At 42.7% G+C, this 27,518-nt stretch overlaps 2 protein-coding genes across 4 annotated transcripts; both read left to right on the top strand.

Annotated features, from left to right (window-relative positions):
• The first annotated feature begins 742 nt into the window (after positions 1-742).
• LOC133138739 (zinc transporter ZIP1-like) lies at positions 743-3,859 on the top strand. Its single transcript, XM_061257747.1, has 4 exons — positions 743-1,023; positions 1,930-2,185; positions 2,401-2,531; positions 2,794-3,859. The coding sequence occupies exons 2-4, from the start codon at positions 2,005-2,007 to the stop codon at positions 3,517-3,519; spliced, it is 1,038 nt and encodes a 345-aa protein (XP_061113731.1). The 5' UTR covers positions 743-1,023; positions 1,930-2,004; the 3' UTR covers positions 3,520-3,859.
• Positions 3,860-5,354: 1,495 nt separating this feature from the next.
• Positions 5,355-27,121, top strand: LOC133139206 (CREB-regulated transcription coactivator 2). Of its 3 annotated transcripts, none has more exons than XM_061258610.1 (15): positions 5,355-5,545; positions 11,663-11,758; positions 12,125-12,238; positions 12,873-12,934; positions 13,919-13,987; positions 14,571-14,671; positions 15,290-15,316; positions 16,048-16,127; positions 16,264-16,313; positions 16,982-17,214; positions 19,214-19,668; positions 20,003-20,461; positions 21,003-21,089; positions 22,306-22,501; positions 23,280-27,121. In XM_061258610.1, exons 1-15 carry the CDS (start codon positions 5,378-5,380, stop codon positions 23,480-23,482), a joined length of 2,400 nt encoding a protein of 799 aa, XP_061114594.1. In that variant the 5' UTR covers positions 5,355-5,377; the 3' UTR covers positions 23,483-27,121. The 3 variants fall into 3 exon arrangements, with proteins under 3 accessions (XP_061114594.1, XP_061114586.1, XP_061114603.1); XM_061258602.1 differs by having other exon boundaries at positions 11,657-11,758; XM_061258619.1 differs by lacking the exon at positions 13,919-13,987 and having other exon boundaries at positions 11,657-11,758.
• The last annotated feature ends 397 nt before the right edge of the window (positions 27,122-27,518 follow it).

Below are 27,518 nucleotides of genomic sequence, written 5' to 3'. Positions count from 1 at the left end.
ACTGGTCACATGGTGCAAACCTTGCTGCCAGGAAGCACCATTCCCTTCTGAAAACAGCTCAAGCTAGGTTTTGAAACAGCTGGTAGCTGGTCTTTCAAGCTGGTCATAGCTGGATTTTACACCAGGGTCATCGATCACTGGTAGCCACTGAAGCACACCCTTCACCACTCTCTGCAGTCATTATGCGCTCAATTTAAATATCAACATATTTTAGAGTGATCCTGGCCCAGCCTCTGCTCAGGCATATGTTCCCAGCTCTTAACGGACATCTCGTCTTCAACACATTCACCCCAGCAATTGGCCTGGTTTAAGACAGCTCTGTCAGAATTTATGTTTAATAGTTAAATTAGTTTAATTGGTTTCTAGTATAACTTTGTGGGAAAAGTGATATGTGGGAAAGACATGATCAAAACAATTTGTGAATTTTCCTACTATGTATACATTGCTCTAAACAAAAAAAAAAATATCGGAGGCATTACGTTAATAGAAATATAAAGTAAATCAAATAAAGTAAATCACCTAAAATAAATGTTATCCTTTTTCTGTTTTTATGTGAACATCGGAAACGGTTTACGATAGCTATATTTACTGGACCAAACCAGCCACTGTTTTATTGGAAATCCCCATTATTCAAAACTGTCCGTCAATGCTCCTGGGAGGGGGAGGGTCCCAAAAGAGATTGCTCAATGTTGAGCAAATCTCGGAAACTGGCAGCTCAAACCTCCGTTCAAAACTTAGCAAAAGAACAGATTTGAGCCAATATGGCGGATCAGCATGGTTGACTTTATATTGGATAAAAAATGTTTGGCTTTCCACCTATCAGCTGAGTGCTGTTGATGGAGACTAGTGAGTCACAGGCGCGAGTTCCCGCATAGGGAAGAGCGTGTTTCTCGGCACTAGCCAGCACTGATATGAAATTACTGTAGAGTTTGCAGTTCAGTAGATCTCTCAGAAGTGATAGAATAGATTAGCTGAAACTGAAGTTCTGTGACCTGCCGCCGATTGTTCATGAAGATGATCACGGTAATGTCGCCAATTTCAGAATATAACATGGCTAACAGCTAGCTGTAACGTTGGTTGAAAGTGTAAGTTAGCTAACCGGTGGAATTACTTGACTAAAGATTTATCTAGCTTGTTATATAGGCCTAGCCATTTCGGCGACTTTGGGTAGTTACTAGTCGGGGAGACAATTTAATATCAGCTATTGACTGAAGGCTGGGTGTTTGTAACGGAAATATTGGCTAAAAAGGCACGGAGCTAAAGTTGTTAAAAAAAGAGACAGCAATCACGGTATTGTCTCTTAAAAACTTTGAAATTTACCAATATGTAAGTTATCATGCGGAGCAGGGGATTGGAGTAACATGTGCAAGTGCAATAGTAAAAAGTTCTTGGGGGGGAAAAAAACACTAACAAAAATGCCTCATGCGCTTCAGAAGTTATGTATGGTTAAAAGATCAGCTACGAATCCACTATCCAAAACGGTAGAACTCTGAAGGTGGAAAATCCCGGTTCAGATAATAAAAGTCCCAGTATTTTGTTCCAATCACCTGGATTTGCTTGCACAATTATTTGTTGGAATGTCAATGTTGGAAATGCATCTTGTCCGAACAAACGTTAGATTAAATTCGGTTCGCTTAAGATGCTGTTAACTGGAAGAGGCTGCGGGGCTGGTCTTCCGGGAATTTGTCATCATGAACGCATGTGGCTCGATTGGGAAATTTCAGGTTGTGGAATCCAGCTACAGAATTAATAGCCTATATAAAGAACTCTCCTTTAAGACCAGATGTTAAAGAAAGATTAAAATGCAGGCAGGAGCTGGGTTGTATCAGATATTACTAACTTGTTTTTTAATCTAACGCTAAATTGTTCTTCATTTAGAACCTATTTCAGGATGACATTCCAGAATTTTTAAAAAATGTTTTCTTCTAGACCCCATTTTGACTGTGTTAGCTTTGGACTGATTTTATGGATGTGGCCTGTCTGACGGGAGTCTGAAGGACAGAGATGACTTGGACAAAGACCCAGGGGAATTCACTGAGATGGGAATCAGGGATGGACAACAACCAGGGCCGGATGAATGGACTGGAGGTCAAGCTGGGCTCTCTGGTTGTCCTACTCTTCATGACTATGTTATGTGGTTTTGCCCCATTGTGCATTGTGAGGAGGAGGTGCAGCACTGACCCAGGTGAGATCTATAAATGTTGAAGAACACTGTTTTTAATTATGGTCAGTATGTGTAACAATAATTTTAATGACTATGTACAAAGATCCTTTGTATTTGTACCTGAGATGCTGTTGAATTGTATAGTTATTTGCATGAGAATTTTTTTTATTATTTAGACTTATACCTGGCTGCTCATTTAACTATAAATGTCTGGCCTGTTTGTGTGTATGGCACAGAAACACGGCACAAACTTCTCAGTTTGGTGAGCTGCTTTGCGGGTGGGGTGTTCCTGGCCACCTGCCTCTTGGACCTGGTGCCAGACTACCTTGTGGAGATAAAAGAGGCATTTGAAAGCCTTGAGATCAAAGTAAGGATAGATTTGAACAATGTATTTGTAAATATAGGTATTTTGGATCTTCTCATGCCTTTTCTTGTTGGTTGACAGTATTACATTTAATTAGGAGCTGAAGCCTGTGTGATGTTGAGACCTAGATTGTTTGAATGAAAATGTATATATTTACCTATTTCAAGGCACACTTACAAACTTACTATAGTTTCAGTTAACTGTCTGATCTTGTTTCTTGAATGCCAGATTGGAGTTGACTTTCACACTCTATCTGTGTTTACAGCTGAAATTCCCACTTCCTGAATTCATTATGGCTATGGGCTTCTTCCTGGTCCTAGTTCTGGAACAGATTGTCTTGGCCTTCAAAGACCAATCAGGAGGATCATTTGACGAGAGGCGGGCCCTGTTGGTTGAATCTAATATCCAGTCCCATGACAAGGAAAGCCAGAGCCATGCCCACCTGCATTCCCCCTTCTCCCAGTCCACTGAACAGTTGGGCAGGTCAAGAGGGCCAGGCGGAGAGCATGTGCACCTTCATGTGGACTTCAACTCTCATTCAGCTATTCGTTCGTTCATCCTGGTTTTCTCACTGTCACTGCATTCTGTGTTTGAGGGACTGGCGGTGGGTCTGCAAGATGACAGTCAGAAAGTACTTGAGATCTGTTTAGCCCTCCTATTACACAAAAGCATCATTGCTTTTAGCTTGTCACTTAAGCTTACCCAAGGTCGGCTCAAGCGGGCAGCAGTGACTGGGTGTATTCTACTATTCTCTTTAATGTCACCTCTGGGCATTGGGCTAGGCATTGTCCTCACAGAAACTGAGTCCACACCTCAGCACCACTTAGCACGTTACACCCTGGAGGGCCTGGCTGCTGGCACCTTCATCTATATCACATTTATGGAGATCTTGCCTCACGAGCTGGGTGCCCCACAGAATCGCATCCCCAAGGTGGCACTTCTGCTCACTGGTTTTGCAGTGGTCACTGGTGTCCTCTTCATAAAGATCTAGACCACTCATGCCTGTATGTTGCCTGTACTTGGCCAAATTAGGTGTCCAAAAAATAATAAAATGAAATGCTTATATATAAGTGTGCTATTATATGACCCGGTAATATTTATTTTGATAAATTTGTGAGATAATCCGACCCAGTCACTAATTTACATGTCATATTTTTGGATAGAAATTGTTTGTCTTTATTACTCTTGTGCTTTGTGTGAACTTGTCAATAATCCAATTTCCACAGAAGTGTAAATGCTAATGTTTCAGTCTTTTATTGTGATTATCTGTCTTATTTACTTATTAAAGATAAAGGCATAAAAGGACCAGTTCCTATATTGCTGAACAAGTACTGAGTACTGGTCAGTGTGATCACAGTTTTGTGTGTCCTATAGGCTCAATATTACTAAATTGAGTCTGGACTATGCAATTATCTTGCTTTAATATAGTACACATAGAGGGATTTCTCAATACTGTATATGAAATGTTTCCATGAGGATAATGAAAATTAACTAGCTAAGCACTGTTCTCAATTTCTCAAAGTCTCACTGTTTATCCCTTGATCATTTTTCATCCCCTGTAGCTTGCCAGCTTTAAAAGGAATTTTTTTGGGGAAAAAAAACGAGCTGGTCGGTGCCTTGCATGGCAGCCTATCACCGTTGGTGTGTGAGAATGTATGAATGGGTGAATGAGAAGCATCAATTGTACAGCGCTTTGGATAAAGGCGCTATATATAATGCCAACCAACCAGTTGGAACTATAACCGCTGAACACGCATGTGTCCTCTTCCGTCTTCCGCTGGTTGAGCGCAGTGATCCACATTTGTGTTACTGTCACCTTCCTGTCAGCTTTGTCCAGTCTGGCCCTTCTCAGACCTCTCATTAACAAGGCGTTTTTGCAGAACTGCTGCTCACTGGATGTGTTTGGTTTTTCACACCATTCTCTGCAAACTATAGAGACTGTTGTGCATGAAAATCCCAGGGAAATCAGCAGAGATGATACTAAAAACCACCCTGTCTGGCACCAATAATCATTCTAAGGTCATCATTCTATGTGATCTAAGTCACTTAGATCATATCTCCCCATAGTGACATTTGGTCTGAAAAACAACTGAACCTCTTGACCATATCTGCCTGATTAAATATTTGCATTAACAAGCTGATGTACTGGTCTAAAAAAAGAAGTCTAAAATACCTAATAAAATGCTCACTGAGTACGTCCAATCAATTTCATTTGCCACAGGTGGACTCCAATCAATTCTAGACACATCTCTCATAATTAAAGCAAACAGGATGCACCGGACTACATGGAGTGCAACAGCAAGGGGTCTGAATACTTATGGAAATGACAGATTTCCGTTTTTGATTTTTTATTCATTTCTAAAAACTTGCTTTCACTGTGGCAAAAATGGCAATTTTGTCCATTTAAAATTGAATCTACAATACAATAAAGTGTGCAAAAAGTGAAGGGATCTGAATATATATATACACACACACACACACACACACACACACACACACACACACAGAAGTCATTTATTATTCCAATATGAGGATTAAAGCAAACTCAAAAGTGGGAAAGACTATTAAAAATACTTCCTTGCGAATGCGCCATACATTCGAAATGTAAATAAACTACCTTCCCCAGTATCATAGACGGATGTATTCCTACGTCAGCGACACCGCCTTGCGGAAAGCAGGGGACTTGTAGTTTCTCATCTTCTGACCTTTGACTCTTGAAGGCACATTCTCTCTGGTAAAAACTACACGTCCCAAATTGCGTTCTGGGCAGATGTCCAGAATGCCCCCCCCGCCCCTCCCGCTTTGCCCTCCTCCCATCAAGTCAACTCGGTTCACCAAAGTAGCAAAAGATGTCTGCTACAGGCACGGGTGCGGGCGGTTGCGGACCCGGACCGGGTATCGGGTCCGGTGTCTCGAATCCCAGAAAGTTTAGCGAGAAGATAGCCTTGCACACTCAGCGACAAGCTGAAGAGACAGCCGCCTTTCGAGAGGTTATGATGGATATCACATCGACCCGGGTAAGTGAGGGTGGGAGGAAGGGAGAGGACCCGAAGAAGACGGGCCTCTCAGGGAATAAGACAACGGGACTGACTAATTTGGTTACCAATACCAGGCAACATCTTGACTTTAGGTACTTAGCTAATATATATATGCAGACAGTTAGCTAGCATGTGACTTGGCTAGCTAGTTGGCGAACTTGCCAAGCTAACTCAACAGAAACTAGTCAGAGGGTTAACTGGCCATCATCTGTCATTGGACAAGTTAGTTCGGCGATCTAATGTTACCTCGGTAATGAGTTACTTTTCTATTGTGCAAAGATACCTCCAGTTTGCTAGCTAGTTAATGCCTAGTTAGATAATTATCATTTAACAGAATTTTGATTACGTGGCTAGCTATCTAGATTACATCATACGACACAACCAGCTAATTAGCTGAAGTCAGATAGTTAACTTACATATATCCGCCGGTGTTAGCTTGCGAACTACCTGAACTTCATCACTTGGCAGTCGGTAACTAGCTAGATTAGCTAGCTCGCCAATTTATCTTGTCAAATAAGTAACTTCGCCTAAGTGGTGTAACTTGGTTTTATGGACTAGCTCTACAATCTATTAGCTACCTAGCTCTATCGACCATGTTCGCTGTTAACGTTAGTTAAGATCGTCTTCGCATTGGATAACGTTAGGTAACTAACGTTCGGCTAGCTGCATTTGCCTTTTTTCTACTTTTTTCCCTAGTTTTTTAGCCAGAATAATCGCTTAACGTGTTGACGATTTAATGTAGCTAATGATACTTACCAGACTACGTGCTATGACAAGAGTCAATTTTGCAGACAACACAGGCGAGCGAATAAACTACAATAGCTATCCTATCTAGTTTATCGCCGTCTTCGATGGGTAGCTAATGATGATCTTGCTGGCACGTCAAAACTAGCTAACATTACAAGATAGACTAATGCTTAGTCTTTCGCAATGTTCATCTGTTGTCCTGCTTACTAAGTTAGCATGTTGGGTGTTTAGTTTTAAAACTTGACAGTTCCTTAACACTTACCAGAATGTCACTGTAGCCTTCTGGATAACGTAACGTAACTAAACGAGAAAAGGATTGTCTCGTTAGTCTATTATTTATTGAAGTAACGTTAGCTAACACTGAACAGCTTAGCTAACATTAACTGGCATGGCATGCATGTTTTTTTTCCGGAACAAAAATGCATAAATAACATGTAAAACGAAATGTATCTGAATGATGTTAATACACATTTATCTACAACTAACCCACTCATGGATATGAGTCTCGAAAGGATATCAAGGGATATGCTCAAATATGGGAGCTTATACTAGAGTTAATGTTCAACTAATTTTGTTGTTACACATGCTGAGCTTAACAGACATTGACTTCCCAGTAATCACTTGGACAATGCCATCAACTCTGCTTCTCTGACCTTGAGAGAAATGCATGAAATTGTGGTGATCTAGTGGGCATGCTTATTTCTTTTTATTCATGTAAGTGTGACTTGGCATGAATCTCCCATTCACAAGGAAGGTTTAAAGGGGAACGGATGCTCTTGAGGGCAACAGTAAAGTGTGAGCATTGCATTCAGCACATATTTTGGCAGTTGTAGTTCCTGCTCACCTTTTTGTTTTTTAATAAATAATTCCCCAGCTTCACCAGCTTGTACACATTTTAGCATGTGAGGTGTTTAAAAAAAGACACCCAATCAGGCTAAGAGCAGGAGGCATTGGATGTGGGGGTGGCTGGTGTTATCAGTAAATGAAAGTCAGTCTGCTTCCTGATCTGCTGACAGGGCAGTGGGCCATTACATGCAGAGACATAAATAATTCCATCACATACAATGCTGTATTGCAAGGTTCTTAGTGGATACATGTCCCATGTGCAGTTCCCCATTGGGATGTTGATTTGGTGGGGCTGGCTTTTTGTGGCAGATAGCCAGAAAGTGTCAGCTACTGGGTGCGTTATGCAGTCAGATGGGGCCAGTTGTGCAGTATAGCGGTTGAGGCTCAAGATCTCCCGGGTCTGACTCCAGGGTGGACTGCTGAAATGTATTTGACTCATGGTTAGAGTTAAAGTCGGTTAAAGTTGTAGCAGTTCATAGACAGCATTGTAGTAGGTTAAGTGGATGTGTGGAATCTGGCTCACTGAAAAGCATTGGTGTATTTTGCAAGCTGTGATAACGTTAGCATATATGAAAACTGCGGCAAAATTAGCTATATTGAACTGATTTAAGCATTTTCATATTTGTGGAACAACAAGTGTAATATTAACCTCACAAACAATAATTTATATTGTCGCAAGACGGTGACATACAATATAGCGTTTCACAGTTGTATCTATAACATTGTCAAAATGGAAATCCAAGGAAAGAAAGGGACAAAAGGTATACAAATAAGTTAACTGAGTAAAGACTTGGCTAGTTTCAGTGTGGAATCATTCTGTTGTGGTTTACTGTTGTAAAATTAGTACATTGGCAGCAGTACAAAAGAGTGCATTGTCACTCTCATTCCAGAAATTAATTAATGCAAGTCGGTCAAACTATGGAATGCTAAGTGCATTGAGTCTGGGATGTTTATTACAATGATTTTGTTTGTGATGTGGCTCAAGGCGGCAAATTGAGGCCATGCAAGAAAACTGGGGTAACAATGGCACCCATTTGAAGTTCTGAAAGGGAGACATCCGCCACAGGGGAGGATGAAAAGGCAATTGTTTTTGATGGCAAAAATGGCCCATCCATCCAGCCTTTTGGTCAGCATGAATCCCTCTAACATGAAGCCACCCTTTTGCTGGAGTAGCTCTGCTTTTGGCTTAGCCTTCACTCCACTTTGAGAAGAGTCGCCTGCAGCCAAGCTGCTGCTTTTGAAGCCAGTTTTCATATGAGCTCCCAGCTGGTTTAAAGTTGCCTATAAACCGGTGATTGTGTAATGTTTGTGACATATGTGTGCATAAAATAAGGCACTGCAAACACAGGTAGGGTTTTTCAGTCCCTGCGCAAATACAGTTTTCCATGCATCTTTAGCTACAAGTGTTCTGTGTGTATGCAGTGAAACTTCCACAGCCTGCACCTCTTCACTTCACTCTCATTTTTTAATTCACTCTTTCTGAACGAATCTCTTGTGTTTTCTGTGATATTAGTCCCTTAGTCCCTAAACTGGAATGGCCAATTGCAGATGTGAGACTAGCCGGTGGCATCGTTTTGACATCCTGCTTCAGCTTGGTAAAATGGTAACTAGCGCGCGAGTGCTGCAAAATGGGTGCAGCCAGCTGGCGTATTCCCCCTGCAGTTGGCTTTCTGAAAGATGGCACGTGTTCCAGGGTTGACGCCAGCAGAGCACCGACATCCGATTGACCAGAGGAGCTGCTATTCTGTAAAGAACTGGGGATTGCCTTGCAGACTGCAGCCCTATCTCCATAGGTGATGCTAAGACCAAGTACATATTGTCCACAGGACTCCCAACCACCGTTTTCCATATGTTACAGCCTTTGTATTACTTTGGTTAATGAGGCCTTGTGTATTACTTGCACATTATAAATGTCCAACCCAACTATTTGTGTTATTTAGATAAACGTTTGTTATTGTACCTTCATGGAAGAGCTCACCAGAGTATCTAGATGGTCAGTGGTTGATTGGGATATTTAAAGCATAGTTAATGGTCAGAGAAAAGGGAAAAAAGCAAGACAAACCAAACCTGCCTGTAGTCTCCCACTTGGATCTGGATAGGTCCAGCAAAGGCCCTACACACATAGATCATAGAATCATGCATTAAAGTTGCTTCCAATCTCACTATAAAGATAAAATAAGGAGTCCTTCTTGTAATGAATGGATGGTTGTACTAGATAATAGCCTAATAATCTCTTGGTTTCTGTCCTCAATATAGGCTAGCAATGGGAACCGCAATTTTACAAATATTGCCTTATGCAAGTCAGATGCAAGTTCCTCTAATGATACAAATTCAACTATTCCATTAATCTGTGGCCAAACAGTTAGTAGTGCCAATTAAGACCTTTTTTTCTCCCAAGTAGCTTATGTAAAATCATACATTTTAAGTCAAACATTACATTTTGTGTACAACTGACTGTTTTCTTGCAATCTAGATTGGGTCACATTTTGAATAGATGATACATATCTGGACATTTCTGATTCCAGAGTTCCGGTTGCTTTCCCAAATGGTTTTACGTTGTTGTGATTTGTCTGAAATGATTTTCAAATTATGGAAAGTGAACAGATTTTCCTATAATATTTTCATGGGAATATGAACTTACTAATGAGAGAAGCAATTAAAAATGTTCTGAAAATGATATTACCAAATACCAAAGCATTAGTTTTGGCGGTATTAGATATGACCTTTAGCTTTTTGTTTTAGATTATATACAGTCACCGAGCGCTTTATCATGAACATTTTTACTTAATCACACCTACTTATTCATGCAAGTATCTAATTAACCAATTGTGTGGCAGCAGTGTAATGCATACAATCATGTAGATATAGGTCAGGAGCTTCAGTTAATGTTCACATCAACCATCAGAATGGGGGAAAAAAAATAAAATATAAGTGACTTTGACCATGGAATGATTGTTGGTGGCAGACAGGGTGCTTTGAGTATCTCAGGAACTGCTGATCTCCTGGGATTTTCACGCACACTAGTCTCTAGAGTTTGCAAAGAATGGTGCAAAACAAAAAAAAAAAGTGCTGGAGTGTGGAGTGTATATCCAAAGTGCCCATTATAAAGTGCCTTTAGCCAATTTACAATCCTGCTATGCTAATACATATATTGACTATAAAGGTATCTCCAAGTATACTAAATAATTATTGGGGAAAAAACAGTTAAAGGTGATGAGTATAAAAAAAAAAAAATTTAAAAAAAAAAAGGATCCCATTGAGATTATTGGCCTTCCATAGTCCATGCCAGTACATTTTGAGGTAGACTAGACCAATGACAATGGAGGATTGGCAGAGATGTACCTCCCACTGCCTTGGATTTTAAAGTCGTGCTTCCTGTGTGCTCTGCTATAATGCATTGGGCCCTGCAGGTTAATGCAGCCTCACAGACTAATGTTAATCCCTGTTCTCAGAGCAAATGCATTTTCCTGTGATCCAGAATGATGCAAAACCGTGTGTATTTCCTTTCACTTCTCTTGTGTGATTAATGTGTTTATGTCATTTGGCCCGTTTACTCTCTGCTGTTTGTGTTCTGCTTTTAGTCCAGTCCAGTTTGTCAACCTTCATGCTATTTATGTTAGTGGCTGAATCATTAATTTCTCAACAGCAGGACTGTTACCTTGGTTTGCTACATGATGTAATAATAAAAAAGGAGAAGTGGTTAATGCCCAGAAAGAGGTGTAATGTCTTAGCTTTTTCCTGTCTTTCATAACCTATGTCAGGGTTGACCTCCCCTTTATAAGATCCAGTGCAGCCTCAGATGTAGATAATGCTACCTGGCATTTTGCAAGCTGGGTGGCAGTAACACGTGCAGCTGAGTGATTCTGTCATGTCCCAGTCAGTCTGTCCAAATTTACTTTCTGCTTTTATTTTAACGTGGCATTTGGTTGATTGAAGGGTCAGTTCATCCTGTTGCATCCTCCCTGCATAGTTTCCTGGAAGTGAAGATGCCTCCTGCTGTTGCTGTAGAGTACTGCACACTGCTGTAGCTGTGCGTCCACTTTGGTGTTTTCCTCCTGTAAAGAAGGGACTGAATGTCCCTGAGCGTACCAGTTTGCTTTCAAGAACAGTTGAGTCAAGGAAATCGTACAATGTCCATAGGAAACATGTGGAATACATTTACATTAATTACATTAATGGCATTTGGCCGATGCTCTTATCCAGAGTGACGTACAGTTGATTAGACTAAGCGGGAGACAATCCTCCCCTGGAGCAATGCAGGGTTAAGGGCCTTGCTCAAGGGCCCAACGGCTGTGCAGATCTTATTGTGGCGACACTGGGGATCGAACCACCGACCTTGCGAGTCATTTACCTTAACCACTATGCTACGGGCATGAGTCCTGTAGGGCGTTGTAATCTGTTGCCTTTCATAGGCAATGATGTGTATAGAGCAATATGACTGAGATGTGTGTTTTAAGTCTGTAATGACTGGTTTTAGCCTGTATTTTCTGCTCTAAGCTACAGGCCCAGAAAGTACGTTTGGCTAGAAGCCAGGGACCGTATTATGGAGGCTCTTTGCCCAACGTCAACCAGATTGGGAGAAACACTTCTGATGTCCAGGTAAGTCCCTGAGACCTGGCAGTGTGTATCACCTGCGATCAATCACTATGAACCTTTTAAGGTAAATGTGATAAAGGTTACATAATACTTGATGAGATTTAGGATATAGAGCCTCTAATTGGTTGTGAAATCACTTTATTCTTGCATTATTCAGTAAGACACAAGATACTTACTTTTTACAAATGAAAGGAAAATAATGAAAATAATTCAGCTTCTGATTATCATTGAATTTATATTTGCATTTTCGCATTGCATATTACATCTCACAAGAGTCATATCCTAAATATGCACTCGCCTCCTACATAGTGAAGTTATTTTTTCCTCTATCCCTTTCTCTCTTCCTCCCTGCTGCTCATCCGTTGACAGGGAGCGCTCCACTCCGCCCTGGAGTCGGGTCGGTCCACGCGGCACCACGGGCTGGTGGAGCGGGTCCAGAGGGACCGGAGGTTCGTGTCCCCAGTACGGCCCTACAGGAGACAAGTATCCTTCCGCCTGCCGCGCCGCGCGCTCTGACCAGCTGGCCGTGCTGTCGGACGGGAGCGGGAGGCCTTGGCTCGTTGGCCTTCGCGATGCCGCCTGTCACACCCGTCCCATCTGCCCGCTCCAGGCACAGGGCGTCGCGGAAAACGCACGCGCACATTTCAGAACCGCGGAAAGACTGACAATGTGAGCTAGCACTGCAGACTGAAAGGCACACAGAGGCCTGCGCTCCGATGCTCGATCCAGAAAGAGTTAACTGTTCATTATATTTTTACTTCCTAGGCATGTTTCGGCTCATGCCGTTTTCAAGGCTGCTGTGTGCTTTTCAGGTTGTATGGGGTTTAGAAGGTGGAAGCACCTTTTTGGTCAACAAAGCGCGAGGTGAAAGTTTGGTTGTTCATAGCTAACGTTACAGAAACATTACAAAGCCTTTAAATATTCACTGAAATAAAACAAAAAAGTGATATAGGCTGGTTTTAGTTTATACCGCATTTGAATTTAATGAGCGTTGCTGAAGTCATTGTCAGAGTGGCCGGGTGGTCAGGGGCGTGCAGGTAAATTTCACGGGACTTGGACTGTAGCCCTTGTTGTGAATCAGTAATATCCACATTTCTTCCTTAAACAAGCTATGCAGATGGAGAGCTCTCCATATAACTCTGCATACCTGTCTCCACCTCCAGATCCCAGCTGGAGAAGGTAATGCTGGCCTACCCTGCCAGCAGAGACACTGCTGCTCGTCAGGATGCCTATTTCTGTCTTATATTTGCTTTGCCATTTTAACTCTGATCACTGGTGCATATGACCTTTGTCTTCGGTAAATTTCACACTAACCGGACTAACACGGGGCAGTCTGTTCCCAGACAATATTCATTTCTGGTCTGGTATCCTCCTCTTGACCCCGCTTGCTTATTACACTTCTGGCACCTTTTCTTTTTTATTTGCCTGATATTTTTCATGGTTTTTGCGCACGCTTGAGTTCTTCTACTTATTGAGCAAATGACTCCCACATTTTGCTTTCCTGCTCCTTCAAATAAAAACAGTGATGACATGCTCAGAGATGGGGAAACTGATGTGTGTGTGTGAAAGCTGCATTTGCCATACCTGTATCTGGCTCCCCATGGCAAATTCCAACTTCAGACTTTTCCTTTCATTCGTTTATTAAATTCTGTGGCAGCAATTGTGGAAAAAATTTAAAGACTTAATCGGAACATGCCTTGGGGTAAAAAAAATGTCGACAATATTCCAAGGATATCTCCCCACGGCGCAGTTCTGCTTCACTGCCTGAGATGCGTTTTAGAGACGGTCTGATTCATCACAGGAATCCCTGCTGGTGTCAGCAATGTCTGCCCGTTTTCTGAAGTCAACGATGGGCTAGCACTTGATAAACAACACTGTAAATTCTACTAGGACCAATCAATAGCTGTCTAACTGATGCTTTGAAGTCTAGATGGAATTGGATTCCACAGTGTTATATAATGTAGAGGCCTCACAGGAAAGTGAAGATTCCTCCAGTATTCCTAATGTGAGGATTTGCAGGGTTTGAATTCCATTTTGATGTCAGCCTCCCTCTCTCTGATCCTCCTCCTTCCCTGCAAGCCTGTCTGCTATGAGTCAATTATGGCTGCTGCCATTGCTGTTTTCATTTGGAAATTAATGGGAATCTTTCTGTCGATTACGAAGGAACTGGTCCAACAACTTCCCCATGGACAAAAACCAGTCGTTCCGACTTCCCACTACTGCACTCAACAGGTGAATCCAGACCTCACTTATTTTCCCCCCCCGGTTAAGTTACCTTCACTACCTTTTCTACCGTGACAGTAACAGATCTACACTTCAAGTGCAAGAATAAGGACTCCCTTTGTCATCATGCCATAGATTTTTCAGATGGTGATGATCAATATGTCTCCAGTGATTGGCACTGCTCTCAATATATTGACATGTGTACAAGAGGGTAGATCTATCACTTTGGCTTTGACTGGTTATCGATGCATGACGTGTTTCACTGCTAAGCTTTGGGTCCTTCATTGAGGTGGACTGAGGGGTGTGCAGGTGCTGGCTTGGTTTGTAAGCTCACTCTTGGGAGCTTTCCCTGGTCTAGGGAAACCTTTCAGTATAATCTCTATTGACTGGTATGGTCTGAACCTATTGTACATCCTATTGTAGTTATTTAGCTCGGTCTTTGGGAATGGCCTTGCTCTGACAGTTTGTGCGGTACAGTTTGGCCACTCTCCCTCTCACTGGCCAAGACTACTCGTGTCTTCTGCATTCTTCTTCATTCCTTCTCCACTTTCCTCTTCAGTGCCTCTATATTATATCTGCTTCTCCTCCGCAGAACAAACTCAGATTCGGCCCTGCACACCAGCGTCATGAACCCAAACGCCGCTGAGAGGTTCAGCGCGGGCCACATACCCACCCCTCAGAGCAGACTCAGCGGTGAGTCCCGTTCACCCACACACCCTCAGCGAGGGTCCTATTAACAGTAGGTTGGTGCAGCCTTAGGAATAGTATTTCATTGTAAATCTCTTCTGGATTCTATATTAATTTAAGTCAGCCCACTGCAAAAGCTCTTTTCTTACTTCTTACTTTTATTACTTTTTACTTCATGTTGGATTGGTAAGCCTAGCTCAATGAGCCCTGTCTGCCTTTCTCGCTCGGTCTGATGACGAGGTCTCATCGGGGTTTCAGAAAGTTGTTAGCGGTATTTGGATAGGCTGTGCTTCAGGGAGTGTGAAACTTCATGCTTGTCAGAGCAGTGCTGCGCACAGTAGGGATCACATCCAGATTATTGATGAGAAATGCTTGCAGCGGCAGTGAGAATTTTGCAGCAGTGGGCTGCTGCCACTGAATGAATGTTGCTGAAACACTGAATGCGCCAGTTTGACTCCTCTCGAGATTTGACTTTTGCAGTGCCATGATGGAGTATTTTTGTTACCTTTGTAGTGATTTTCCACCAAATGAAATGCTATGAGCACATAAACATGCAATACTTTCATGATTTCAATGGGTCCATCGTTTTCTGTGGTCTAACTGGATTCGTTTTCTGTTTTGTAGGCGTGGCTGAAGCAGAAGACCGAAAGAGTGAGTTTCCATTTAACTCCTAATTCCATGTCAGTGCCATGTCCAATAAGGGTGTAAGAGTTAATGGTTTCATGTTGTACTGTGACATAAAGCATGTTGTTTGGTTATATGGAGAGCTCTCCATCTGCATTATGCACTCCATAATGTATGGGACCGATTATGCCTTGATTTACCTCTGATTTGCCACAATTTTAGATTTGGAATAACACAATTAACATGTGGTTAAAATTCTCAGATTTTATTAAAGGCCTTTTTTATACATTTGCGGTTTCAGCATGTAGAAGTTACAGTGTGTTTATACATAGTCCCCCCCCATTTCAGGACACCATGTTTGCAACACGTGGCTTCAGGTGTGTTTAATTGCCGCCTTAATGCAGGTATAAGAGAGCTCAGTGGAATTTTTCACTTCAGCCACATGTTCCATTTTAAAACCTTTGCCTGCAATATTCAGCAATATATATTCTTTATCTTTGACGTGTAGACAGTGTACTGTAGCTCTAGTTAAGGCATTCATAGTACTCCAGGTGTTGTTTTTTATATGGTATTTATTTTTTATTGTAAGCAGACCTAGAGATATAAACCATACCGATGACTGAGAAACAGAATTGAACCATGGAATCCTAGTTACGATTGGCCAGTAAAACACACAGAAGAGCTGTTTGTGGTAAATGTAGGTTGGCCTGGTTCTGACCAATGGGAAGACCTCATTCTGTCCGTCTGTCTCCCTTCAGTGTTCCCATACCCAGTGCCCCCAATTGAGGAGAACATCCTAGAGGAGGGAAAACTACTGAAGCCCTGGGACTCAAAGAAGGTACCCTTTCACATGGTATTGACAATGCTGTGTTAATGCAATGCTGTCTAATTGCATTCCTAGTAATCATAATCTGTAATCTGGTTTTTAGAGCTCTGTAAAGAATGAGCACTTGGTTCTTCTCTCTCGTTATTAGTTACCGATCCTTTCCTCGCGACCAAAATCCTGTGAAGTCCCTGGTATCAAGTGAGTTTGACGTATGAGTGTTTTATCCTTACATTTGACATTAAACGGTTAATTAAGTAACTCCTACATCTTGCTGGTTCCATAATTACGGAAAGGGGGCAAATATTTACTTGTGGGATATTGTGCGTCTCATGCCTTCGCATGCTTGAGTTTTTCAGATTTTAGAAGCATGCTGACATAAGAGCCACATTAATGCAGTTATGAAGCATTCTGTTATTGGTGCAATGTCTCCCAGTCCACCTATGTTATGGCCTTGGCTTCTCTTTCAGATTCATATTTTACCTTGATTAAATTGCATCTCTAACAGGCACGGTTTGCCAGAGGGTTGCCGTAATGCTATCGCCTCCCCGCCCCCTACATCCCGCTCCTTTTACACCACCTTCGTGCTTATTAATACCCGCCTCACATCCAGTATGAGTATGAGCTTTATTTGCTGTCTGCAGGGCATTTCTTCCTTCTGCCTTCCTCTCTGCTTTCCATCTCTCTCACCCTGCCTCCAAGATGCTGCACAATATGAGTCACCTCGCCTTAGAGCACAGAAGATTCATGTTCTGAATGGAATTTTGTCTTCTCTTGTTCCACATATCCTGTCTCTGTCTCTCTGTCTCTCTCTCTCTCTCTCTCTCTCTCTCTCTCTCTCTCTCATCCCATTTTTCCCCGTCCTTCAGTGTCTTCCCCTCCCCGGACCAGCAGTCTAGCAGCCCTCACATCCCCCTGGCCCTGAACACAGGGGGCTCCCTCCCAGACCTGTCCAGCCTGCACTTCCCCTCACCCCTGCCCACCCCTCTGGACCCAGAGGAGCCGGGCTTCCCCTCCATCAGCGGGGGCTGCAGCACCGGCAACCTGACCAACACCCTCACCCAGCTGGGCATCACCGCCAGCAACGCCTTCCACTCTGCAGGTACCATCAGACAGCAGGAAACCAGGCTGAATGCAGTACAGGTGGTGGAAATGGCCTGTGCTAACCTAGTCGTCTTATCTGCTACTTGGTTTGCAGGATAGTGCATTGATGCTATCAATTCTGCAGTGCTTCTCCCTGCATTGAATAGAAGCAGCACTGAATCACTGCCAGATGTCTTATATAGCCAATAGCTATGTCTTATTATTGTTATTATTTCTTTAATTTTCACTGGTTACACAAACCAAAACATAGCCTGTGTGGACTCTAATGGGTTTGTGTAATTAAACATGCAACAATAATTAGTGGCAGCACTTGTTGCTTGGCTGAAGTCACTACTTTCCAGCTCGATATGGAGCATCAACAAAAAAGTTAAAAATTGACAGACTTAATATGAAAACAAGTATAAGTAGTCTACAATGAATTACCAACAAGTACTGAGAAAGGTTCTGAATGATTTTCCCAACTGTAAGACACACTTTTTATTTTCTTTTAACCCCCACCGCCACCACCACCACCCATCTATGCTATTATCAGCAACCCCCGACTGTTACAATCACTCTGGTTTAACCCAAATAACAACCAAAAAACCCTCCTTTGGAGGTGCATGAGGTGGACTGGCAGCTTTGCCAGATTTACTTTTAAAAGTTACTGCTGAAATGAATTTCCGTATTTATGAGCTGTGTATTCCGTTTGCTGCTGATTCTCTGGAGTATTGCAGTGGGTGAGATTTACAGCCGTGGCCAATGGGGCCAGTTTAGGTTGCTTAATAAATGAGTGAGAAGTTCTTTCTCCAGCTTCAATGCAGGAGCAGCATGATAGCAGTTGCCTGTTTTGATTTTTGATATCCTTGATTCAGGTATTCAACTGAATGCCTCTGCTGTCAGTTTGTTTAAATGGGTTGTATGTGCGACATAAGCAAGGTTAACTGGCAGTTGCTTATCTGTTAAACAGATCTTTTTATGTTTCTATGTGTGCTGGAGCATGTTTTCTGCCCTTCATAAGGTGTCAAGGCATACTACACAGGAAGTAGCACCTCCACTGAAGGGGGGGTTTATTCCTCTTGGCTGTTTGATGGATGTATGTTCTCCACTGTGGCTGATTTCAGTTAGTAATATACTGTATTCGGTTCCGGTATTGACAACCTCCGTGTTTGTAGGTAAGGCTGTAATGCTGACATATAGGCAATTACATATACTGTACCTCTTAGGGTGCAACATTATTATTCTGTGGTGATTAAGGAATTGAACACATTGATGAGTTATTTTCACTGGAACCTAGCCTCTTTTCTGGAGGTTAATAAGATCCTTGCTATGAGGAGAGACGTAGCTGAGCCCTTGCTGTTCAAACTCTCGTGGCTTCCCTTTCACTCCTTTATGTGGTCACCAGCTACAGATTCACCCTCTGTATTTTCCTTACAGAAAGCTTCAAAATTAAGAAGTGAAAATTGGCCACACTGCAAAACCATTGTGCCGATTCATTCAGATATTAATGTACACATTTGGACAGCGCATATTTAGTCAATATTACATAATGGGATTTATTGAGAGTACTTCCCTTTCATACACAATTCCACCAATTTGAGGAAGTGCTGTCTGCCAAATTTTATGATGCATAAGGGGATTGGAAGGATGTTTGTGGCTTTGTAGGACGAGTTTGTGTTCAGTTTAGTTGTTCTTGACATGGACTTGCTGTTTTCATACAAAGGCAGACTTGCCAAACAAGTTCTAAACCAAACAGATTTCTTCACTCTAGCAAATGTGCGTGCAAAATCACGGTAAATTGTGTTTGTTTGGCATTGTCTGTGAAGGCACACGGCTTGTTGAGGCTTTGACTGCTCTCTTTGTTTCCTCTTTAGGGTCACTCCACGCATTATATGATGAACGATGATGTGTAACTTTGCTTTTCTAGGAAACCACTTTCTACCGTCTTGATGGTGTGAAAAGGAGGAAATGAGTATCTGACGATGTGCTTTTTGTTGTTTTTTTGTTTTTTTGCTTAGGTCTGTCTGCAGCTCTACAGGGAGCTGTCTGTAACTCCTTCCTTCAGTCGTCGCTTAGCAACCCTAACATCAAATCATCTCTCGGCAGCCACTCCTACCCTACTTCCCTTAGCTCCACCTCCCTGCATTCCTCACTCAGCAACCCCTCCCTGCAGTCCTCCCTCAGCTCCTCCCCTTCTTTACCATCTTCTCTTAGCAACCAATCCCTACACTCGTCCCTCAGTAACTCCTCCCTAAGTAGCCAGTCCCTCCAGTCAGCAGCCAGTAATCCTAGTTACAGCAGTGGCGTGGGAGGGTCAGGATCTTGCTCCTCCTACTCGCCACTTCAGCCGCCACTCAGCACGTCGCCACGGAGACGGGCTCAGCTCAGCCCACTCATACTGCCCATTGGTGGAGAGTCCCGACGCCACCAGTTTTCACCCACCATCTCCCCCACACTGTCCTCCATTACACAGGTAAAGTTATCAAGATGGCAAATGGGTACTAAGTAACTATACAAAATTGCAATATCTGTATTAATGATATTGTTCAAGTTTCACTTGAAATGTAATCCCTGTGATTGCTTATTGCTGTCTCATCATCAGTGTGCTCAAAGTAATCTAACATCTCTTTGAGATACCTTGTGGTCTTGTGGTATTTTAGATTTTGCTATTTACTCTCTGGGGCCTCACTACAGCGAATCTTCAGGCTCCACCCTGAAGATACTGCTCTTTCGAATCCGGTCTTCACTGGTGGTGAAGTTTGGTTTTCTTCGCAAAATGTGCAAGCGCCTCCTCTTTTCATCCACAGGGCGTTCCTCTTGACACCAGCAAATTGCCTATGGACCAGAGGCTACCTCCTTATCCCTACAGCCAACCCCAGCCTCCGCAACCTGGTCCTCCAGTGTCCCATCAGTCCCTGCAGACTCAGGCGGGTCAGCAGATGCAGCGGCCGCAGGCTGCGTTACACCAGCCCAACCAGCAGCAGCAGCAGCTGCACCATCATCCGCATCAGCAGCGCCCGAACATGCATCTGCAGAACATGCAGAACATGCAGAACATGCAGAACATGCAGAACATGCAGAACCTGCAGGGTCCATCAATGCAGCATGCCCAGAGGCCCAGCCAGAACCAGAACCAGAACAAGGTTTGCATGGACATGCAGGGCCAGAACTCTCAGCACTTGCAGCCTCATCTACGGGAGCAGAGTGGCCCAGAGCAGCTCCAGCACATCAGCCAGTCTCTGGCTGCAGATCTGGCCCTGTACAGCGTGAGTCCAAAGCCTCTTAAGTTAGCCTCTTATCGGTTGTAGCGCATTGTCCAGGGATAGAAATGAAACCCATGATGTTGTATAAAGCAGTGCAGTGTTGTACCCAAGCATAAATCATATCATAAACATTCTAACTTTATTTAAACTTAAAAACACTGGGCCTAAAAAACACCAGCAAGTGAGGTTAAAAAGAGCCAGATCAGGTGGATCTTTGCTTGGAGCAGGAGGCCAGCCCAGTGTCAGTAGTTTTACTGAATTGTAATGGGGTGGCATTACATTACATTACAGTAACCATAGTGTTGGGGCAGAATGCATCCAGGTGTATTACATTAAAAAGTGTCATCTAGGCCTCCAGGATGTATTGTTGGGCAAATGGCAGAAGTCCCAAGGGAGTGTGAAACTATCCAAACGTATTCACAGGGAAGCTGAAACATTTAGGTCTGTGAATCCAAAGGAAAGCTGAAGAATTTGACATTAAGCTGCTGTGCTTCGCTGTATTAAAGCAGGCATGCTAAATAGGATGGTCTCTACTCCCTACCAGGACTCTTCGCTATTGAACTCTCTGCTGGATGACCCGTATCTGGGCCTGCAGCTCACAACCAGGCAGAGCCAGAACCTCTCCCAGCAGGTAGGACATGTGGCCTGAGCTTACCTCAACAGATCAGCGTCTCAGTATATGAGCTTTCAAAACCTGTACATGAATCCAATCTCGAAGTGATTGTGAACTACGTACAGTGCCCTCCATAATGCTTGGGACAAAGACCCATTATGTCTTGATTTGCCTCTGATTTGCCACAATTTTATATCTGGAACAGGATGACCATGTTACATTTCGCCAAGAAGTACTTAAAGGAACGATCACAGTTCTGGGAAAAGGTCTCGTTGACAGATGAGATGAAGATTAACTTCTATCAGAGTGATGGCAAGAGCAAAGTATGGAGGATCGAAGGAACTGCCCAAGATCCAAAGCATACCTCCTCATAAATAAATAAATGATGGGTCATTGTCCCAAACATTATGGGGGGCACTGTATATCTGAATATAAAGCAGTAATGCCTATAAATGAATCATTGCTGTATACTTTTACACTCCTACTTATAAAAATGTTTTCTTTCTGCATGATGTGTGTAATGTTATTGTGCCGCATAATGCCACTATCTCTGATGCTCACTTAATCCCAGAACATATTAGGGAAATGTAGTTCAAAGTATGTCACCTCAGTTTATCCACAGTTTCAGAGCCAGGCAATGCCAGGCATTATTCACTGCCTTCCGATGAGGTCTTAGAGCACTTTACCAGTGCACCTGAAGTCAGCAAGTCTTTCAGTGGAGCTTTGCGGCTGTTTCTGTGCATTGTGTGTTTTCAGCTTTGTCTTCAGGTCTTCCCTGTATAGTTCCTGTTGAGTCACTCCTGTTGTTAATTTCTGTGGGTCCTCTGGTAACTATTTTTGGTAGTGAAGGACAGTCAACAACCAACTATTTGTGAAACCTACTGCTAAACAGGATTTGAAAAAAAAAATAAAATAAAAAAAAAATAAAAGACAAAACAAAAACACTGCTTGAACATTGTGTGTAATGTACGTGGCTCAGCATTAAGCGTAATTCAGTTCACTTTGGCTGTTTGGTGGCTTGTCCAGATAACAGATTGGGCTTGAGTATGTAGTGCCCCCAGTGCTGAAAAACCCTAATTCATGGTACGCCATATGCATACTATGTTTCCTAACTGAGGGGTGTTCTTGCATAACTATGACTCATCAGATTTGAAGTGCACAATAACAAGCTAAATTCACCACTGTTCTCTGTTTCTACCCCCTCCCCACTCCCCACTGTGCCTCGGTGGGGTAGTTCAACATGGAGAACCCAGCAGAAGGTCTGCCCTTCACCCACTGCTCAGGCTCCAGGCCCCGGATCAAGGAGGAGCCCTCTGGGGACCAGGGCCCCCTGGACTTCCACAGCATGGGCGACCAGCAGTATCCTAACTCCCCGAACCAGAACTGTCGAGGCGGGGGGCACCACAACGTTCCTAACATTATCCTGACTGGTAAGATGGAAACCGTCAGCCCTAAGGGTTCTTGCAGGCTCAGAAATGAAAGTAGACACTTGAGCAGGGTTAAAAGGCAAAAGATCACCCCATAGTGCTGAAAAACAATGAATGTGCCTGATTTAGAAAAAACATTTAAGGTAGGTTAATGATGTTACTAAATCTTTATTTGAAATGTAAATGGTAAATGGTAAATGGTTGGAATTTATATAGCGCCTTTATCCAAAGTGCTGTACAATTGATGCTTCTCATTCACCCATTCATACACACACTCACACACCGACGGCGATTGGCTGCCATGCAAGGCACCGACCAGCTCGGGGGGGGGGGGGGGGGGGGTTAGGTGTCTTGCTCAGGGACACTTCGACACAGCCTGGGCGGGGGATATAACCGGCAACCCTCCGACTGCCAGACGACTGCTCTTACTGCCTGAGCCATGTTGCCCTCGATGTTAGATGTTAGTTGTTAGTTAAATGTTAGTTTAAATGGTGCCATGTTATTCTTTTAGTGTCAGCTGGGATGAAAATCGCTGCCGTTGGACAATAACATTATTGAATTTTAGAGCCTCACTGTAGGTTAAGTTTTTTGTTTGTGAAAATGTAGACATATTTGTTAAAACAGCTAGACGGGCAGTCCGTGGTGTTAAGGGAATGTACGACGTGACCGAACCCTGGTCTATTCAGATGGTTGGAAAAACTGGATTAACTTCCTGTGGATATGAAAGAAAGAAAGAATCTAAATGCGGCCCTGCCCTGACCCTCTTCTCTCCCTTGCTCAGGAGACTCCCCACCCGGCCTGTCCAAGGAGATTACCAGCGTCTTGTCGGGAGTTCCAGGCTTCGAGGTGGACCCCTTTTCCCTGGACGATCCCCTGCGGATGGACCCCTTGGCTCTGGAGGGGCTGGGAATGCTGGCGGAAGGGGACCTCATGCTCGCCGATCCTGCTGTGGAGGACTCCTTCCGCTCCGACCGGCTCAAGTGATGAGGGCGGGAGGCGATGGACGGGACCGGGGTGGGTTATGGGAAAGCCTGGGTCCTCCCGCCAGGCCGCTGTAGCGTCTGTGCAGTATGGATGCCGGTGAATGTTTTAATCTGTCTGTTGGGAACAACAATCATTCTCGGAAGCAAGTGGCCAGTGAAATGACTGAAAGACGGACAAGGAAATGGGACCACAGGAGGTTTTTCAGCCGCAAAGTTTGGCCCGAGATTTTTGTATGCCAGCATCAAATTAAATTGTCCTTGTGTCGCTTGAAAAATATTTAGGCCATATGGTATGTGTTTAACTGCATGTTAACAAATGCACTTGAAACAATGCAGAAAATGGTCATTATAAGGCATGTGATATTGGCTTTTTATTTATAAGTCTACATGGGGTAAACATACCACTCTGTCTGCTACGTTTATGATTATACTTCTTCCTAAACCTATCAAGTGAGGTCTGTGTTCCAGAATGTTCTCTCGCTGCTGGATCCTTCCATCCATAGCTTTACTAAATGGAGATTCAGAGCAAAGCAGTGGGACTGAAAGATAAGCAAACATGGTCTTTCCTGGACTAACAACCGGACTGGATGACTGGAGCTCTTTGGGCATTGTCTGCTTGGAACACCCCAGCCATTCCTATACAAAATTGGTCTTCAGTGCATGTTTTCAGGTTTTTCACCAGTAACCCCATCTCTGACCTGTAACAATATTGGTCAGGCCCTTCTGACAGATCACTGAAGCCCGTCAATAATGATGAGTTTAGATGGGTTCAATAGCTTGTTCTTGCCATTATGTATTTTTATGTTTGTTCTTCAGGAAGCGTCCCACAATATATAGAGGTTGTGAGATGTGTGCAAATGTAATTGTGTATGTTTCAGTGGATAGCATTGTTGGGGGTTGGTTTGTCTGTCTGTGGTGGTGTTACCTGGGGGGCCCTGTTGGGTAATCCCAGCTACTGTGACCTGCTCCCCTGCTCTTTCATTTATGTGTATTTTGCACTTGGGTATTCCAGACTGAAGGCCATGAAGAGATAGTGTAACATTTTTATGTAACAAAATGGTAATTATTATTAAAATCTATATTTTTTAACAAAGTTGGATATATATACACAGTATATATGTAGTGATAGATGCAAAGGAAGAAAAGCCTAATAACTGTTGCGTGTAATATCTACACAACAAAGCAACTGCCTTCGAAACAGAGGTTTCTTTTGTGGTATTTAAAGCAGCTGGTTTGAGCGGCTGCATCTGCTATGTCAATTCTCAGCTGTGTGTGTTGTATGAGCAACTGTTTTGTGATGGTCTTTTATTGTTGTGACACAGTGCCAGAGTAGGCATTTTCAGTGCTGTCACGTCCCCAAGGTTCAGTGGAATTGTCTAAGACGAGCTGTCGGGGGGGATTGTACTTTCAGACTGCATGACCTCACCACTAAAGCAGTGAATGCGAGTTTTAAAGCCATTCCTTTCGTTCCATGTTTTCTGCCTCTGGAATATATTACAATGTGCACGTGGAAAACCTTGGCATTCAATTGAAATATCACACAGTGGCATAGAGATGTATTCAATTTCTTGTCATGTAGAAAAGGGATGAGAATGGGCTTTGGCCCTTCATATTCGGTGGAACAGTTGACACTTGTGCAAAAACGCAATCCTGCCATTCCATCTGTATAAGCTATTCTAATCGTAGCATGCCATATTTTGTTCCGCATCCATCAGTCAAAGTCAGATTGAATAAACCTGGTTTAGTGCAGAGATTAATGGACACCTTTAATTACTTTCATACAATGCCTGTAACTTGGGTAGTCTTTGACCGGGAACTGTGTACTCTATCTGATGATTGGCTATAATGTGTGGGAAAACAATGGCAAAAGCAGTAGTACCGAAGGCATTTGAGTGCCAGTTGATTTCCACTGTTTGTAGCCCATCATCCTTTCCCCTATCTCCCAAAACTGCCATCACCATTGTGTTCTTCATAATTTCATGTAAAAAAACAGTATTGCCCCATGACCCCTGCATATCCCTGTGTCGCTGCCTACTGTGTAGGCAAATGTTCTGGCAAATAATGAGTTTATGTCGTTTATGTAATCACTGTGTGTATGGAGCCTGCAGAGAAAGATCTGAATAATAGATTCAGCTGTTTGAGAGAATACAGATGTGGTAGAAAGGGTCAGGTGGCCTGTGTGTAGGAGGCAAAGTGCCCTGCAGTTATTTGGAAGAGGTTAGCAAGAGGTTAATGTGAGAATTCTGAATTTAAAAGCTGACCGATCACTGAAAATGGTTTTAAATCGAGTGGAAATGTCCTGAATTGTCTGCATTGCTAACTGCTTGACATTGTCCAGTTTCTCCCATGTTGCACACTGTGAGTTTTTATTTTGCTTGTTATTTAAATCCTAACCGCTCTCCCAATCTTGAATATAATAAATGTACTAAACCTGGGAGGATTAGATTAACATAAATCTGTCTGGCCAAATACAGTTGCACTGTGTAGGTAGCTTGTATTATCCCTTTTCAAGTGTTCATAGTCAACCTTTTGCAGGACTGGAGGAATACGGCATGTTACAGAAACAAAGTTGTGAGGAATGACCGCAGTGTGAAAAGCAGGGAAGGGGCAGAGGGGAATATGAAGTACTAAATGATGTAGGGTTCAGTGCAGGCTGCTGGCCCCATGCCGTGACTATATTGTAGCTGATGTGAAATGTACCCTGAGTGCAGAGGTTTCTCAGTACACTTTTATTATGCACTTTCCCATGCTATTTACTGAAGGATGACATTCTGCGCCACAAGATCCAAACTTCTGACCAAATAGTCAGTTTGCCACAGATGAAAAATAACCATACTACTTTACATGATTCTTGCTTGTTTATTCTGTGATTGTGTTGAATGCCAAAGACCTGCTAATGTCAAAGTGCAGGTTTTCCATGGCATTGTCATTTGCGGGAGTCGCACACTGCCAATTTAGGACCCCAAATAACCTGAATGATTTAGTTACTGATTAAAAATGAGTCTTCAATGGCATTAACTATCACCCTTGAAATGGGCCATTGTGTCTTCTGTAAAGTTGGTGCGATATTAGATTCTGGTGAATTGGAACAAGTGGCGTATAAATGTATGTGAAGACATGAGACTATGTGAAGATACGAGAGCATCCAACAGTTTAGGTTTAAATCCCCAATAACTCCTTAGTCCTGAAAGGGTCTTAGGGATATGCAGTGATTTAATTATTTCACCCTGAACTAGTGACATTGAATTTCAGTACCTATTCTCTGCCAATAGAGGTAGCTGTTGAGCAGCAAAAAAAATGTGATTCACAGTCATGGTAAGACAATGGCCATATTTTCTTTTTTTTTTACTGACGTTACTATTAATTGCTGTAATTGTTATTTTGTATTGTTTGCTTATGTATTTTGTTTCCTTTGTGATTGGATAAGGAAATATCAAAAATGCTTCTGTGAAAAATATTTTTTTGGTTTGTTAATTTTTGAATTTTAATAACCAGGGAAATGATATCTGTTGTATATAATAATCTTGAAACATAGGTGCTTCTTAAACCTAACAAATGTTTTTGTTTTTTTAAGTAAAGACTGTATATTCACATTATTTTACAAGAAAAAAATAAATTTGATGAAAGGGGTATGCATGGATTTTGGAATGGATCTCTTGCATCTTTGTCAATTAGATTTTTGTTCACACGGCACCTGTTCATTACATTGCACAAATTTGGCAGACACACTTATCCAGAGCGAGGAAGAGTCGTGGAGAACATAAGAATTAACCGTTTGTTTTTTGAAAGTGGGGAACCCTGACATGGGAGTTCAGCTGATGGAGTTGAATAAACAAAATTGCACTATTATGGGGGATGCAAGAAATTATAGATTATTTATGTGGCATTTTTTATGCAGCAGCACACATGGACTTTTTTGTTTGAGTTCATTTTAAAACAAAGTCCGATACACTGGTAATTCAAAAACCCATCCATCCATCCATCCATCCATTATCTGAACCCGCTTATCATGAAGAGGGTCGCAGGGGGCTGGAGCC

Source organism: Conger conger, chromosome 1 (genome assembly GCF_963514075.1).
Source record: "Conger conger chromosome 1, fConCon1.1, whole genome shotgun sequence".
Classification (NCBI taxonomy): domain Eukaryota; kingdom Metazoa; phylum Chordata; class Actinopteri; order Anguilliformes; family Congridae; genus Conger; species Conger conger.
Note: the sequence above shows the minus strand (reverse complement) of the source record. Positions and strands in the feature narration are given on the sequence as shown.